Source organism: Diabrotica virgifera, chromosome 1 (assembly GCF_917563875.1).
Source record: "Diabrotica virgifera virgifera chromosome 1, PGI_DIABVI_V3a".
NCBI lineage: Eukaryota > Metazoa > Arthropoda > Insecta > Coleoptera > Chrysomelidae > Diabrotica > Diabrotica virgifera.
The window spans coordinates 119,271,010-119,288,609 of NC_065443.1; the positions used below are offsets into that span (position 1 = coordinate 119,271,010).

The window sequence follows — 17,600 nt, forward strand, 5'->3', positions numbered from 1 at the left end:
CCAAGTGCTTTTTGATTTTTGAACAGTAAACGTTTGTTAACTTTGTATGCTTTGCATTTAATTTTATTATATCTTTGTACTTTATATTTTCTATCAATCATTAAGTTTACCATATCAGTTATCTCGAGATAAGATCTAAACCAGTAAAGAGAGATTTCTCATTAGAGATGCTTGATTTGTTTTTTTAATTCATAACCAGGCTCTCTTTACTGTGTGTTTAAGAGGATCGGTACGTATTTTCGGCTGCAATGCTATTCAAATGGGGATTCATTTTTTTCGAATCCTGAGAAAACTAATAAGTATTTTTGAAAAATTTAAACGCAGAATGAAAGATTACGTTATTAGCGAGGGCCGAAAGTCCCTGAGAACTTCTATAATGTTTATTTTAATAAGTTACAGGGGTGAAAAAACTAAGAGAAAATTTAGGGTGATTTTTAATTTCAAATATCTCATTCAAAATAAACTTTTTATTTATTCTAAGGGACTTTCGGCCCTCGGTAATAATTTGGTCTTTCATTCTGCGTTTAAATTTTTCAAAAATATTTATTGGTTTTTTCAGGATTTGAAAAAAATGAACACAATGCCGTGGTAATATTTTCCAAATCTGTCTTTGTCTTACAACGCACTCAACCGAATATAATATTGTCAGCATATATTGTCAGTCAGACACTGACAATCAGTGACAATTTTAAATATTTGACATTGCATCGGGAATATTTTGAGAAATTGATTAAATATTATTGATATATAGTGTATTTGATAAATAATTGATTTAAGACGTGAACTTAATAAAAAGTTATTTATTGTGTATTATTTGTGGAAGATCCAAGCAGAGAATACATCAGATATATCCTGTGATCCAAGTATTTTGTTGTTAGAGATGTTCAAAATTGTAAGCGTTCCAAAATAACAACATATTATTAAAAAATCACTTTAACACTTTTCCTCTTTTCTCGATTGATTATTAGTTTTTGTTGTACAAATAAATTATTAAAATCACTGAAAACATAGTTAGTGAAAAAATTATCACATTTATTAACTGAATTAATAATTTGCAATTATAAAAATAACAGTTATCCAAGAACATTCAAAAGCCATCTCTTTAAATTAATTATGACATTTTCAAGTAGAATGACATTCTAGTAATGTTTACATATCCACACCCACGGTTCTTAGACTATACTATAGTATAGTCTAAGAACCGTGATCCACACCAGTGTGAATTTTACTACACGTAATTTGCCGTGTAAAGACAGCAAAAGTAGGGATACACGTAAAATATTTGCGAATTATGTACCCATAGCCTTAATTGTGCATGTTTTTGTTATAATACGATACTTTTATGTATTCTATAATAATTATTGTTTATTTCTAACTGTACACCACAACACATTAATTGTTGGTGCAGTTTTGATTGGTGTATATTGTTTTCTCTTTATTTCTTGTGTTTTTTTACTCACCCTTCTGGTGAGCCATGTGTTTAATATATTGTTTTTTTATTTATTTCACTAGTTTTATTTATCTACTTATAATAAATTCCCTGATAAGAAATTACCGCTAAATATTAACTAATTAACTGTCTATATATTTTCTTGTATTTGGTCTCAGAACCTCATTATCTTTCCTTACCTACCTGTTTTCGTTTCTAAGGTTTCCTAATTTTCCCCTTGCAACCCCAAAAAGTTAAGTGGCGCCCTGTATCTCTTCTCTTATCTTAGGTAATTTTACCCATCTATATTTTTATCTGTTTCTCTCTCTTCTCTAATCTACCTTCTCTTGTCTTATCTTTACCTATTTCTTCCATTGACTCCCTTCCACGTTTCAAAAGCTAGTTTCGAACCCACGACTCGCTTTCCACCTACCATCTGGCTGCCGTCGCAGTGTCTCCATTGGTGACCTTTCTAGCACCATCCAAAAAAGGTTTCCGAGGTTACAATATAATATAATACATAATATAAAGATACTTTTTAATGATGAACTGTAGTACTTATGGAATAGTCTTTTTATCTATTAAGGGGAGGCCGTACCTATACTTAGGTACTCCTACAAATCTTTTGAAAATTATTAATACATTAAATTATTGCTTTCAAAATATACTTAAATTGTATTTTTATACATTTATGACACATATTATTTTATATAATAATTAAATTCACTATAAAATGTCATTTACATTTCATTAATAGCTAAATAATTTGAAATTTAGTTTGACATTCACGAAGTGTCAAACTCAAATGTAAATAATAATCTATGCTTTGCTTAAGAGGATCGGTACGTATTTTCGGCTGCAATGCTATTCAAATGGCGATTCATTTTTTTCGAATCCTGAGAAAACTAATAAGTATTTTTGAAAAATTTAAACGCAGAATGAAAGATTACCTTATTAACGAGGGCCGAAAGTCCCTGAGAACTTCTATAATGTTTATTTTAATAAGTTTCAGGGGTGAAAAACTAAGAGAAAATTTAGTGTGATTTTTAATTTCAAATATATCATTCAAAATAAACTTTTTATTTATTCTAAGGGACTTTCGGCCCTCGGTAATAATTTAGTCTTTCATTCTGCGTTTAAATTTTTCAAAAATATTAATTGGTTTTTTCAGGATTCGAAAAAAATGAACACAATGCCGTGGTAATATTTTCCAAATCTATCTTTGTCTTACAACGCACTCAACCGAATATAATATTGTCAGCATATATTGTCAGTCAGACACTGACAATCAGTGACAATTTTAAATATTTGACATTGCATCGGGAATATGTTGAGTTATTGATTAAATATTATTGATATATAGTGTATTTGATAAATAATTGATTTAAGACGTAAACTTAATAAAAAGTTATTTATTGTGTATTATTTGTGGAAGATCCAAGCAGAAAATACATCAGGATTATATATTCTGTGATCCTAGTATTTTGTTGTTAAAGATGTTCAAAATTGTAAGCGTTCCATAACAATATATTATTAAAAAATCACTTGAACACTTTTCCTCTTTTCTTGATTGAGTATTAGTCTTTGTTGTACAAATAAATTATTACAATCACTGAATACATAGTTAGTGAAAAAATTATCACATTTATTAACTGAATTAATAATTTGCAATTATAAAAATAACAGTTATCCAAGAACATTCAAAACCCATCTCTTTAAATTAATGATGACATTTTCAAGTAGAATGACATTCTAGTAATGTTTACATATCCATACCAGTGTGAATTTTACTACACGTAATTTGACGTGTAAAGACAGAAAAAGTAGGGATACACGTAAAATATTTGCGAATTATGTACCCATAGCCTTAACAAATTCAGATTAAATAATTATTACTAGCCTACTCGTAACGTATTAGCTCGTTTAGCTTGTTGAAAAGTAGCCTACTTCCTATGATTTCAGCTGACTGACGTTTAGTGCATCGGTAGGAAATAAACGTATTGTGACGTCACATTTTAGACTTTGAGGTCGATTATCTCGATGACAGTTAGAGATATCGAAATGCCGTTTTCATATTTGGATTCAGAAGACAAAACTACATAGGAATCCATTGATACATCTGCTATAAGTATTGCAGGAGCGGCAACGTAATAACACACAGACTTTTGCGAATTTATAAACGAAAAGTTTTCGTTGATAAAAATCAGCAAGTAGGTACTTTCAGAATATTAACATGCCATCATTAGAGCTTCGTCTTATAGGTATAAACACCTCAATAAAAGAGTAATTGTTGGCCAACACATTATATTTAAAATTGATTCAGGGCTAAGCCTCTGGTCAAAGATTTTTTTCTTTATCATTTCAAAACTGTCAGTAACAGCTGTTCAATGTAATATAGTAGCCTTATTGTGAACTATTCACATTAATGTATATTATTCTAAGCGTTTTTTAACCCATGATCAGAGGCTAAGCCCTGAATCAATTTTAAATGGAATGTGTTGGTCCACAATTACTCTTGTATTGAGGTGTTTGTACGTATAATATAATATAAGACTACCATATTACATTGGTTTATGGATGGGCGAGTCTTTTCGTTAACTTTAAGATAGGGTTTGGCCCATTTTTCAATTTAGTCAGATTTAGAAAATCGAAATTTATTTATTTAGAGTATGGCTTCATAGAGGTTCATCACAGAATATATTTATACTTATGCATTATACAATGCATCACAAACATATGTCCAGTTTTTTCTTTATATTCAATTAACTCTTCGGTTACCATTACAAAGTCTATAGGGTCGTCTGTGTATGCTCTGCGTGGGCTGGGCAGTCCTGAACAATGACATGTGTCTGATCGTCTGTCTTGCAGCGCCGCAGTCACAAGAAGGCTAGGGAAGTTTACCCCATCTGTAGAGGGAATCTTCGACAGTTTTTTCGAATTCGATTAAGGACTGCCCAAATCTTACGGGGACGTTCAAATTCCCCAGGATTTTCTATGATGTCCGGTAGACTATGGTAATGCGAATCTCTCTTACTTTCCTAATCTTCTCTCCATCGGGTATTTAAGTCAAAGTTGGATTTCTGCAGCGCTTAAGCAGATTGTAGAGGGGGTAACCTGGATCGGAGACGGTTTCCAAGAATATCGGGGATGTCGTTGTGGACTAGAATCTAGTGATTGTTCATTATTTTGTTATATTCTTTAACCAATGCATGTTCGCGGCGTAGGTTGGGTGGTGCTGTATTCCTAAGGATAGGTAGCCATATTGTAAAGGTGGGCTTAATTGCGCCAAATCGAAAATCGAAACTCTCCTGTACATATTGTGTCGCATGGAGGGGGTTGTGCCCCACTGGCTTGATCTGCCGTTCTCTGGGATAACGAAAAAATCGTTTTTATCATTTAATCATTTATACAAAAATTCAAGTTCATAATAATTATTGATAGACTGGTTATGGTATACAAACCTGATAAACTGTTGAAATTAAATATAAATGTAATTATCATATACATAATGTATAACAATTTATAATTACTGATAGACTTTGGCGCATTTTCCTTCACCATTACATATTAATCCGTCTACACATTTTATTTTGAGTGGCTCGTGTGGTGCTAGATGACGTGGAGAACCATTATTCGTAGAATCCTCATTACTAATAGAATACGTTGCCCAACTGCAATTATCACCTTCATCTGTAACACAAAAAGATATTATCTTTTAAAAATGTTGCAAGTAAACATCCGAATTGTGACAAGTCCCTACTGGAATCAGACAGCCAGGGTGAAAGTTGGGCATTCGTCCACAGAGAGCATTAACATCAGAAAAGGTGTGCGACAGGGATATGTTCGCTTCGCTCTTCTTTTTAATATTCTTTTTTAATTAAAAAATTATATTTTATTTAATTTATATTAAATAAAAAAATAATTTTATTTAATAAAATATTTAATATTTTCAAAAATATTAAAATAGAATTATTTTTTCAATTTAGTTGTGGCTTATTTCTCATTTAAATAGTTAATCATAAAAATGTCACAAAATAGCTTCAGAAAAATATTATCTTTATATAAATGTGACTATTGATGCCGCCAATATTTAACATTGAAAAATATATGGTAAGTGACCATATACAACTAACCCGTAAAACGGAATATAGGATTTTTATATCATCGACCACATCCACGGCGCCTTTTATTACATCATAAAAGGATATTAATTTAGGTTTTAAGGGGAAAAATAAAATTAATTTTTATACACAGTTGGTGACGACGGTGGTCGCTTGATGAGAGAATCTCTCACATGAAGCGCAATGACTCAACAATATGGTGATACTAAGTAAACTGAGTCACTATTTGAGCGGACGAGTCTATTAGATTGTAGAGGGAGAATAGTTAGGAGACTAAAAGGAACTACAGCGCGTATAATTTCCCAGAAAAAATGTGTGCGCAATTTTCTGAAACCGTGAGAGAAAATCTCATATAGCGACCACTGCCGGGTTAAAATAACTCGTATAATATTAAAAAAATTTACAATTTAAGAAAGAAAACATTGAGGAGAATCCGAAAATATAAAAGTATATAGGGTGTTTCCAAAAAAAAAAACAAAAGTTTATGTCACCCTGTCAATACGGGTGGCCCTGTATATTTGACAATATTTTTATACTTCTTCTCGTATCTCTTACAACAACCGAGTAATTGAACTTTTTCACACTATTTCCCCATCCTGTATAAAAAATATTATAAGATACAAAATTATAAGTATGAGAAATATTAGGAAGAATAGTATATTAAGTATGGAGAACGGTAAGGGTTTTATACCGATCGAAGACAATTGTTGTCTGAGATCGGTTACCCTTAACGTTCGACATGCTTATAACGTTTTTTGCACGATTGATACCATTATAAATTATAAAATTAAACATTTTCGTCATATTGACTAGTTTCATTCATTTTATCAAGATAGATACTTTGGTTGTTAGGTAGTAACTAGGGTGCATAACAACAATGGAGAATTGAGTTTTTATTTAGTTGTCAATAATTTTAAGTACAATTTTGATTATTATAAATTAAAATATGAGCGAAAGTGAATTTGAAGAAATTGAACGGGCTTGGGAAGAAGGGTGTTCCGCAATTATTCCCGAAAAATCCAAAATCCGTTATTAAAATACCTACCAAAGTTTTAAAAAATGGTGCGAAGGCAAGAATTTAAGAATCGAAGAAAAGACTCTATTGGCATATTTCGTTCAAATACATATGCAGTTGAAAGCTCCTGGAAGCCTCTGGGCAGAATATTCAATGATTAAATCCACCGTTTTTCTTTATGATGGCATTGATATTTCCAAGTTTTCAACTTTGATCGCGTATTTGAAGAAAAAAATGTTGGCTATAGGCCTAAGAAAGCGAGCATTTTTACACGGGAGAAATTTGAAAAATTTCTGATGGAAGCACCGGATGAAGAATTTCTAGTTCACAGGGTAATATAAGCTAGTTTAGGTAAAAGAAATACTCTAATGAAGATTTTTTCATAATTTGTAGGTCGCAATGATATTGGGAATATCTGGTGCCTGTAGAAGGGAAGAATTATATAATATTACTATGAATGACATCCAACAAACCGATGGTTTAATGATTGTAAAAGTACCCAATACAAAAACGAACATCCAGCGTACTTTTACAGTCGTTAATAAACCAGACGATAAAATTCCATATTTAGAAATTCTGCAAAAGTATATAAAGCTTCGTCCATTACAAGTAAAATCAAATCATTTGTTCTTAAGATACGTCAAAGGAAAATGTTGTGCTCAAGTAATAGGGAAAGGGACAATCGGGGGCTGGCCTTCTCAAATTGCCAAATTCTTAAATTGGCCTAATCCCGAGAACTATACTGGCCATTCGTTCAGGAGGACATCAGCAACGCTTTTGGCTAATAAAGGTGTTGATGTCCTCGGATTAAAGCGTCATGGGGGTTGGCCTTCATCGACAGTGGCAGAAAGCTATGTAGAAGATTCTCTTCAAAATAAAATAGATTTTGCCGAAAAAATATTGTGCAATACTAGTAATACTACTAATGTATGCGATTCTGCAGGAGTTTCTGTTAGAAGTGAAACCACAGCCCAAACAAGTGGGATTTCATTAAAGAATTTAACAAATTATACCATAAGTTTCAATATTAATAAATAATTCGTTAGTTTTTTTTATTCTTTCAAAAAATAAATTAAAATAAGAGATTTTTTAACTCGACGGTAAGTGAATTACTTACCGTCGAGTTGGAGTACTTACCGTCGAGTTGGATTACTTACCGTCGAGTTGCTAGTAAATGTCACCTACTGACGTAAAATCTGTCACGGTAAACAGTCAGAAATGATCAATCGTGCAAAAAAATAATTTAATAAATACTTACATAATTTTTTATAGCAATCATCGCAACAGCGGCAGAAACTTCCTTTTTTAACCAGAATTTCAGAATCTTTACAAACGAGATTTTCTTCACACTTCCAATCGCAGCTACATATCCTACCATGTACTACCTGATAAACGACGAAAAAGACAATCGTGGCAAGTATTAAACGTTTCATGGTGACGATAGAATAAATTTAAAAGAAGATATATCTTATATAACTTCACAACGGTTTACTAATATATCCCGATTTTTTGTTTAAGTGCTGGTCTTTTTAAGTTTGATTTTTCCGAAACTAAAGACTTTCAGTCAAAATGCTCCGATATGCTGTGACTTCTAAGCACACAGTGATAATGAATAATTTTTATACTGCTTAATATAGGGAGATGATTAATAAATTTTTTATTATTTGGTAAAATTCAACAGAGCAATATAAAACCCTCGAACAAAATAATATGTTTAACGTAAGTTCTTTGTTAAAACAAAGAAAATTAATTTACGTGTAAAAATGAAGTTCTCCAAGACAATAGCAGAATGGGTAGTTAGTAGGTATTAATTTTATGACTTAATTAATTTCAATATATCTAATTATTTATTTATCCGAGAAGGGGGTGGACGAGATTCTAATGTTTTAAAATTTGTTTTGCGTAAAATACCGGGTGTCCACTTATATTTTCCCCCATTTTAACTGCCTATAACTTCTAAACGGCTCAAGATAGAAATATGCGGTTTTCACTAAAATGTTTTATTTTAGTAAAAGTTTTGTCTGAATGGATGGAATTTTTTATATCGCTTTTAAATACGAAATAAAAAATGGCGGATTTTTGAAAAAAAATTTTGTTGACTTTTTTTTTAATGGAACACCCAGTATATTCTTTTGTAAATTAAAAGAGAGGTCATTCATCTATCTAGCGATACAAAGTTTTTCAAAATCGGTTGTCAAATCACTGAGTAATTAATTTTTATAATGAGAGGTGCAACGTGGATATCACATATGTACCTAAATAACATAACTAAGCAAGTTATGTGATTTCCACATTGCATCTCTCATTTTAAAAATTAATTGCTCAGTCATTTGACAACCGATTTTAAAAAATTTTATATCGCTGGATAGATAAATGACCGTTTTTTCAAGTTTTTAGGCAAATGACCATTTTTTATCGCTTTTAAATAAAAAATGGCGTATTTTTGAAAAAAAATGTTGTTGAATTTTTTTATTAAAACACCCAGTATATTTTTTGTGTCTTGAAAAAAACGGTCATTTACCTATCCAGCGATATAAAAATTTTTATAATCGATTGCCAAATGACTGAGCAATTAATTTTTAAAATGAGAGATGCAATGTGGAAATCACATAACATAATATCATTTTGCTCAGTTATGTCATTTAGGTATGTGATATTCACGTTGCATCCCTCATTTTAAAAATTAATTACTCAGTGATTTGACAACCGATTTTGAAAAACTTTGTATCGCTGGATAGGTGAATGTTTATTTCAATTTACCAAAAAATATACTGGGTGTTCCATTAAAAAAAAGTCAACAAAGTTTTTTTTTTAAATCCGCCATTTTTTATTTTGTATTTGAAAGCGATATAAAAAATTCAATCCATTCAGACAAAACTTTTACTAAAATAAAACATTCCAGCGAAAACCGCATATTTCTATCTTGAACCGTTTAGAAGTTATAGGCAGTTAAATTGGGGGAAAATATAAGTGGACACCCGGTATTTTTATTACAAAGTATTTTGTGTTGCTCAGTTTCCTGGTACCCTGTCAAAATAGCCTCGTCGAAAAAGTTCCGACAAAATAGCCCCGACATAATATCCCGCACACAAAATATCTCCGCCAAATAAGCTCCGACACAATAGCCCCGACAAAATAGTCCCAACAAAAAAGCTCCCTTCAGAATTCATCATGAAATAATCCCTTAAAAATTCATTTTTTCGGAAATGGTAATTATCCTCTATTCAGATGTTTATCTTAACCACATTAAATAAAAATGGTCTTTTCAGTTCAGAGAACTCGAGTCTTCTGTTTCGATTATATGTACATATGTAATATGTATTCTGCTATTCGATTAAGTTCAATGTTCAAGCCAACTCCCGCCAGCCATCTGCCTCTTGGCAGTTTGAATATTTAATTTAGGTGAAAATCAATGTTTATTTGTGATATAAACATTTTTGTCTGATTTCTGACAGCAGTAAAATGTATTTTGAAAACTACCTTCTTCTTTTTTTAAATAATTTAAATTAAAAAAAAGTTTTTGGACAACAAATAATTATGTAAATGTTTATATTACTGAATAGAGAATTAAATAAACTTTCAAATGAGCTAGTACACGACCCCTATTCTCATTAAAAAAAATCATTGATTACGTCATCACGCCCAGATGGATGAAGTCACTAGTATGACATAATATGACATAAAATCAAAGGAATAAATTCGTTATTTCGTAAACCCGCGACGTTAAGGAAAAATCCTAAAACAGGTCGATTTTTATTTTTAAATTACGATATTTTGTTACATAATATGTACATAATAACATAATACATAATAATATGTATATATATTCTATTGTATATGTATTCTAATATGTATATATCTAATATGTATATATATTCTATGTATATATATTCTATTATGTAACAAAATATCGTAATTTAAAAATAAAAATCGACCTGTTTTAGGATTTTTCCTTAACGTCGTGGGTTTACGAAATAACGAATTTATTCTTTGATTTGCACCATACTGTACGTCTGAATTGCTGGTGCGTCTGAATTGCCGATATGAATAAATCAGATTAAATTAAATTATTAGAAGAATTTTTTTTACTAAACAACAACATTTTTGTTTACTTTTTTAATATTTTTTATTTTGACAACGACGTCCTAATTGGAAGTCGAAACGTTAATAAATTAATTTTTGGTTAAATTGTGGCTTATTTCCCAATCAGAATACTAATTTTAAATACATAGTACTCCGTTAAAAGGTAAAACTTTTTATTGGAGGTGTTTTCTCCAGGGGCTGTTTTAGCCAAGGCTGTTTTAGCCGGGGCTGTTTTGACCGGGGCTATTTTGTGTGCGATCTATTTTGTCGGGGCTATTTTGTTTGCGGGCTATTTTGTCGAGGTTATTTTGTGTCCGGGCTATTTTGACGGGGCTTTTTTGACGGGGCTGTTTTGACCGGGCCATTTTGACGGATCACGCAGTTTCCTGCATGTGTTATGGTCCACGCCCACTTAATCGAATCGGTCGGCAACGAAACGGATCGCTAGAGCCCGGAATTAAATGCCGGAGCTCACATTTATCGGCAAAATCACGCAAGCCCGTCACACAGTGGATCCAGATGCTAAAAACGTGGCCATAAATAAAAAGTCCCTATTTAGGGATTTTTATATTTACAGTTGTTTTCTCAGACTATCGCAGAGTCGTAATACGCAGGTAATAAGGATCAGACCGGATCTATTCGTACTACGGGACAAGTGACGACGTGACGACCATATGCGGCCATATTTTGGCCGGCAGTGAAAGTCAAATAGAACGCGTACCTATATTGAAAACGCTGTTAGACGTTTTGTGGTTTATTAATTTTATTGCTGTAAAGCAGATTCTTCTTTTTCAAGTATGTATTAATGTAAGGTAAAAGTTGACTAATGATTTAATAAAGGCATACGACTCTGTCAAAAGAGAAAAATTACGGAATTTATGGAAGAACTTGAAATACCTACGAATCTAAAGAAACTAGTGACAATGACATTGAAGCATACGACCTGCAACGTAAAAATAAAAGAGGAAACCTCAGAAGATTTTGCAGTCAGATCAGCACTTCGGCAAGGAGACCCGCTATTAACACTAATATTCAACATAATACTAGAGTAACTCATTAGGAATAACATCTTAAATAAAAAGGGGCACATATTGTACAAGATTCATCAATTAGTGAGATATGCAGATGATGTGGCAATTGTAGCGCCGAGTGAAAATATAGTGAAAGAGATAACAGAAAGATTAGTAAATGAAGCGTATAAGCTGGTTCTACAAATAAATCAAAAGAAAAGCAAGGTTATGAAAGTAGGAAGAGAAAGGCGAGATGGGACAAAGTTCAATGTAAGCACACAATTAGGGGAGTTCAAGTTTGGGGAAATAGACGAATTTGTGTATCTAGGAGCGTGGATAACAAACAAGTGTGAAGAAATGAAAGAAATTGATTCCAGATGCCTGATACAGGACTATAATATGACCAACAGCGACATATGGATGTGAGATATGGATACTCAACCAAACAACAAAAGAAACATTAAGAAGATGGGAAAGGAAAATACTCAGAAGAATATTAGAAGGAAAGAAAACAGAGGGTGGATATATAAGTTGGACAAATGAGGAAGTTTATTATATAAACAAAGAACCACAAATATATAGCGTAATAAAATCACGAAGGTTGCAGTGGCTGGGCCATACAGACAGAATTAACGATGACAGAGTGTTCAAGAAAATAACAAGGAGAGTAGGTATCAGATTCTAAAAGAAAGAGAGAGGAAGACCACAAAAGCGATGGAGAGAGGCGGTAGTAGAAGACCTAAAGGAAAAAGGAATAACAGACACCAACACCCTTCTACAAGCGACACTATATAGAGCGTGTCTGCTTAAGTTGGAGACATATGGGAAACTTTTTTGTTATTCATTTTACGAAAAAAAGTTATTCTTTATAAAAAGTTCTGCATGCTCTAAAACCTAAGATACAATCATCATATAACAATTTTTTTCAATATTATACGAGGTACGTCAAAAAATATGAACTTCGTTCAAGAGTAAAGTACCTTTAAATAAAATTAACATGAAGTAAAACTCCCTAGTGTAGTTGGTATATTTAATAAAAATTATAAAAAATTTTTAAAAATCCAAACGGATTACGTTCAAAACGTTTTCGGACTTATCAGTCCATCATCAGTGAACCTAAAAGTAAGTAATCTCACTTAGTAAAATTGAAAAAGGGTGAAATTATGAATGTTAAAAATTGAAAAGTGTGGTTACGATTACTTACTCTCTGTCCTTGCTAAATAGCCACAATGCCAAACACTGGTCAAGATGTATGTTCTAACTACATGGTGAAATTTGTTAAACAATTTGGCTTACATTGGATGCCAACGGATTAGTACTAGGTACATGATGCTCTACTCCATTAATTAAGAGATTTTTTATTATGAATAGGTCTACATTGAAGTACGTTTAGTCTGTCAATGATTTAGAAGGAAGTTGAAATACTTCAAATGTCAGTAACATTGACATCCAGGAAAGGGAATTTTTAAGGTATTAACCAAGGTCAAGATCCAATGTGGTTACGGAAATTTAAGTTTAAGGCTGTGTTGGAATTTTAATTTTTAATAATATTAGAATTTAAATTTACTATTTTTTAAAAAATTTTACAACCATTACTATAAACCTGACTATAAAATTAAATTTGATCGAAATTATTGTCATAATATGGTAATGAAAACAAAATGTAAGATTGAATTATCGGTTAATGAAAGTTAATATTTTTTTGGGTCTAAAATAGATTTGGGGGTGAAAGTTAAAACGTTGATGTGATACAAAAGTTGTTTAGTGTGTATAGAAATGTAAATTTATAAACTGTAATGTTGGTTGTATAAGTCTAGTATGATATTGATTCTGTATGAAATTAACTATTTAAAAAAACTTGGTGAGAATTGAGGTAACTGATATAAGATTGTTAGGTGAAAAATATAAATAATTGACGTAATGTGAAAATGTGTTAGTTATAGTCAAAAATATAGGAAATATTACAACATTATGCATAGAAAAGAAAATGGAATTATTTGATTGTTAAATTAAAACGAAGTTGATAAAATGTGTAAATGAACAAAAGATTCAAAAGAAGTGCGTCAACCGGATGCACAAGACACAAACTGTATTTGGAAAATAATTAAAGTAAAAAAGTAAAAAATAGTAAAATAATAATGAAGTTGTAAAGTTAGAGATTAGAGTGGCTAGAAAGTTAAATGCAACAGATTAAAATTTTGAATTTTTAAGAAAAAATTAAAACGAAAAATAAAAAGAAAAATAAAAATAAAAAGAAAAAAATAAAAAGGAAAGAGGACCTGTATGAAAAAGAAGAATTAAATGAATAGCGAAGTAAAACATTTTGGAAAAGACCAACGAACGAAGTAAAGACCCAAGCGGCGAATAGACAAATAGATAAGGTCAATGATTTGTGAAGGGAAAAGTAGGGTGAGAAAATGGCAAAGGGTGAATTAGTTGTGTTGATGTTACTGGGGGTTGTAGAGTAAATGATTAGTATGAAAGGAGATTTTGGAAATAGAAGGAAGTGAAGTATGAAAAAGAAGGTTAAGTTAAAGGTTTTATGGGTGAGGTCAGGAAAGTTGCTAAGTGTGAAGGATAAATTGAAAAAACAAAGAATTTAGGAAAAAAGTTGACGGTGAATGGGAGTAGAATTGCGATTAAGGGAGAGTTCATGGGGGATTAAGTTCATGTCTATTGACTTTAAGGTGATGTGAGAAGGAGGAAGTAGTATCTCTCTTACTATGTTCTAGGGATCTGGTGGCAAGAGATCTACAAGTTCTACCGATGTAGGTAGCATCACAATCTGAGCAAGAGAGTTTATATACACCACTACGGTTCATGTAGTTGATTGGATCCTAAGTATTGGTCAAACTCTTGTTAAGGGTGTTATTAACTTTAAAAGAAATTTTTATATTATCACAGAAGTTGGTAATAATGTATTTCACTCTTTCAGATAGATTAGGGTTATGGAAAGGCAATGAAGCATAAATCGGAGTTGTTGTAGATGAAGTAGAAGAAAAAGCTGACTGTTGGAGTAATCTGAGCTCTCTTTTATGTTGGAGTTTATTGATGATATCAGGGTCATAACCATTGTTTATAGCAATCTGTTTAATGATGTTTAATTCTTTGTTAAATTCTGTAGATGAAAGAGGAATAGAATTTAATCTGTGGATAAAACTACGGAATGAAGAAAGTTTGTGGGAAAGAGGATGATTAGATGATGAATGAATTACCTGATCTGTTTGAGTGGGTTTACGGTAGATCCCAAAGTTGAATTGGTCATCTAGTCTGGTGATGATGATCTAGTCTGTGTATACCCCATATATGAGAAAATTCGAATTTTTAAGTTATAGGCCTCATAATTACGATCAAATCTATTTCCTATGGGAAAAACGATTTTTCAAGCTCAATAAATCCTGTAATAGCTTCAGTTATCATACTTGACCTTAGATGCATCAGATGCTACTTGTCAATACGTTTCAAACTCATGTTTATTGATCAAAATCGGTTACGCCGTTTAGAAGTTATTAAGCTGCAAAAGTATGATCCAATTAACGATTATTCCCGAAATGGTTTATGCAGTTGTAGTGGTTACGACCGGCGGGTGTAATTTCCTCACCAAAATAATCTTTTACCTGCGTTTATAAGGGTATGTCATAATCCCACAGGTATTTTCCTCACCAAGACCAAAATGGTTATTTCAGTTATTTCAGGTAGATTTTACTAAAAGGCACTCAATTGAATTATTTATCTACTATTAAATTACAGTAGGTACCTCTAATTATTATAATAATTAATTAATTAATTATAGTATTTTATTTTTAGTCACAATTGGAATTTTGACAAAAATGGCATGTTTAATAGAAAGTGATCGCGGTAAACCTTACGGGGTATTGGTATTTGAAAATTTTATTTTTTATAAAGTGAAAGTTTTAAAAAGTGAAGAAGTGTTCTGGAGGATAAAACAAATTGTAGTGCGAAATTTTTTACTATTGGTGCAAATTTTACAATATCTAGAAGTAGCCGACAACATAATCATGAACCAGATTGTCAGAAGTTAGATCGAAAAATTGTTTCTAATTATTGTAAACGTAAAGCCGAAGAGAATTGAAAAACCAGCAAAAATTATACGCCAAGCACTCGTAGCTAATTTGTCTGAAACAATTACTACGATTGTTGTCAGTTACATAAGAAAAAATATATAATTATCGAAGAAAAATTATGCCTGGTCAACTTCCTTCCAATATTGATGAGGTTCAAGAATTTGTGACGGGGTGTGCTCAAAAAACAACCAAGAGGGAAAATTTTCTCTTTATAAACTGTGTCAAAATAGGATAATTTTATTTAGTTGTGAAACAAATATAAGACTTTTAGCCACATTGAATTTTATTATATGGATGGCACATTGCAATTATTCATTATTCATGGGCTAATTAATGGGCATTATATTTCTTTATTATACTGTTTACTGCCAAACAAAAAACAGAAATTTACAACAATATTTTTTATTCGTTAACCCGCGAGTAGTCGCGCGGTGAGATAGAATCTCAATTTTTATCCTTTTTCGCGATAACTTGATGAAAAATTTTGCAATTTTGAAAAAAATTCGTAAGTGCCTCGAGGAAGGGTGTAGTAATGCGTAGGAATTTTTTTCTTCTTCTTTCTGTGGAATTTATGGCTTTGGGGAGAGCCAATTAGCTTTAACCCGCGAGTAGTCGCGCCGTTAGATAGAATCTCACATTTCATCCTTTTTCGTAATACAGTAAAACCTGTCAGTAACGGCCACTAAAAATAAAAGAACTATTGGCCGATTTAGAAAGGTGGCCGCTATTGCCAGTTTTTGTAGTCTACATAATATAATTAGTTTGGGAAATTTTTAAACTGGCCATTAGGACAGGTGGCCGATGTTGGCAGGTAGCCGTTAACACAGGTTTTACTGTACAGTAAAATTTGTCAGTAACGGCCACTAAAAATGAAAGAAGGAAATTTTTAAACTGGCCGTTAGGACATGTGGCCGATGTTGGGATGTGGCCGTTAACACAGGTTTTTTTAATAAAATTGTTCGAAATATATATTTTCAATATAAAAAGTAGATAAAAATAGTACAAAATAAAAATTTGTTTTAAATTCGTATTTTGAGATAGAATCTCACACGCGACTATCGACGTTACAGAAGTGAGCGCGACTACTCCCGGGTTAAAATCAGAAATTTTTAAAGCTCTCAAATTTGATTTTAATGCTAGTAAAATTTTTGAAGATTTTGAAATGGAATGCAATCATTGAAATGTGTCCGAACACTGAAATACATGGTTGTAAATTTCACCTACACTAAGCTTGGTACCTATAGAAATGTCTTGGTCTCTTAATTTAATATCAGAATATAAAAATGAATCTGAAAGGGGCAAGTGGCTCAAACATACTTTTGGCCTTACATATAAAACCAGAAGACGTATCAGATTTTTTTTGTTTGATCTAATGTCATGCAAATCAGGAAATGAAATTTAAAATAGATATGTTGATTATTTAGTTGAAACTTATATAGACGAAAATGCCATATTCTCCCTATATTTGTGGACAGAGGCAAATTCTTCTGTTATTCGTATTACGAATGCTTGCGAATCTTTTCATTCACATTTTAATTTATCGTTTTGTAATACGCATCCATCCATATATATTTTCTTTGAAAAAAGTTAAAGAATTTCAGGTAGATACGTAGGTATGTTAAAATTTAAAGTTTGCATATTGCAAAACCTATCAAAGAATAAACAAGTTAAACTTGAATTGAAAAATGTAGTAAATTTATTAATAAGATATCAGTCTAATCAAATGACTAGAATGGATTTTGTAAAGTGTCTGTCTTATTATAATAAATATTAAATAATAATTTTTACGTCTTGCATATTATCTATATTATAAACTATTATTATAATGTAAGGAAATTAATGTCTTGTATTCGGATT

At 31.5% G+C, this 17,600-nt stretch overlaps 1 protein-coding gene across 1 annotated transcript; it reads right to left on the reverse strand.

The window, feature by feature from the left end:
* Positions 1-4,815: 4,815 nt before the first annotated feature.
* On the reverse strand, positions 4,816-8,261 carry LOC114349524 (uncharacterized). The gene is made up of 2 exons (XM_050643283.1): positions 7,824-8,261; positions 4,816-5,119 (listed from the first exon to the last, which is right to left on the reverse strand). The coding sequence occupies exons 1-2, from the start codon at positions 7,996-7,998 to the stop codon at positions 4,956-4,958; spliced, it is 339 nt and encodes a 112-aa protein (XP_050499240.1). The 5' UTR covers positions 7,999-8,261; the 3' UTR covers positions 4,816-4,955.
* Positions 8,262-17,600: the final 9,339 nt, after the last annotated feature.

Bases quoted from the DNA above. Each gene is read 5' to 3' on its own strand.
- LOC114349524 (XM_050643283.1), bottom strand. From the start codon at position 7,998: ATGAAACGTTTAATACTTGCCACGATTGTCTTTTTCGTCGTTTATCAG. The intron at 5,120-7,823 runs GTAAGTATTTAT...TTTGTGTTACAG, and splicing joins TGATTGCTATAAAAAATTAT to ATGAAGGTGATAATTGCAGT.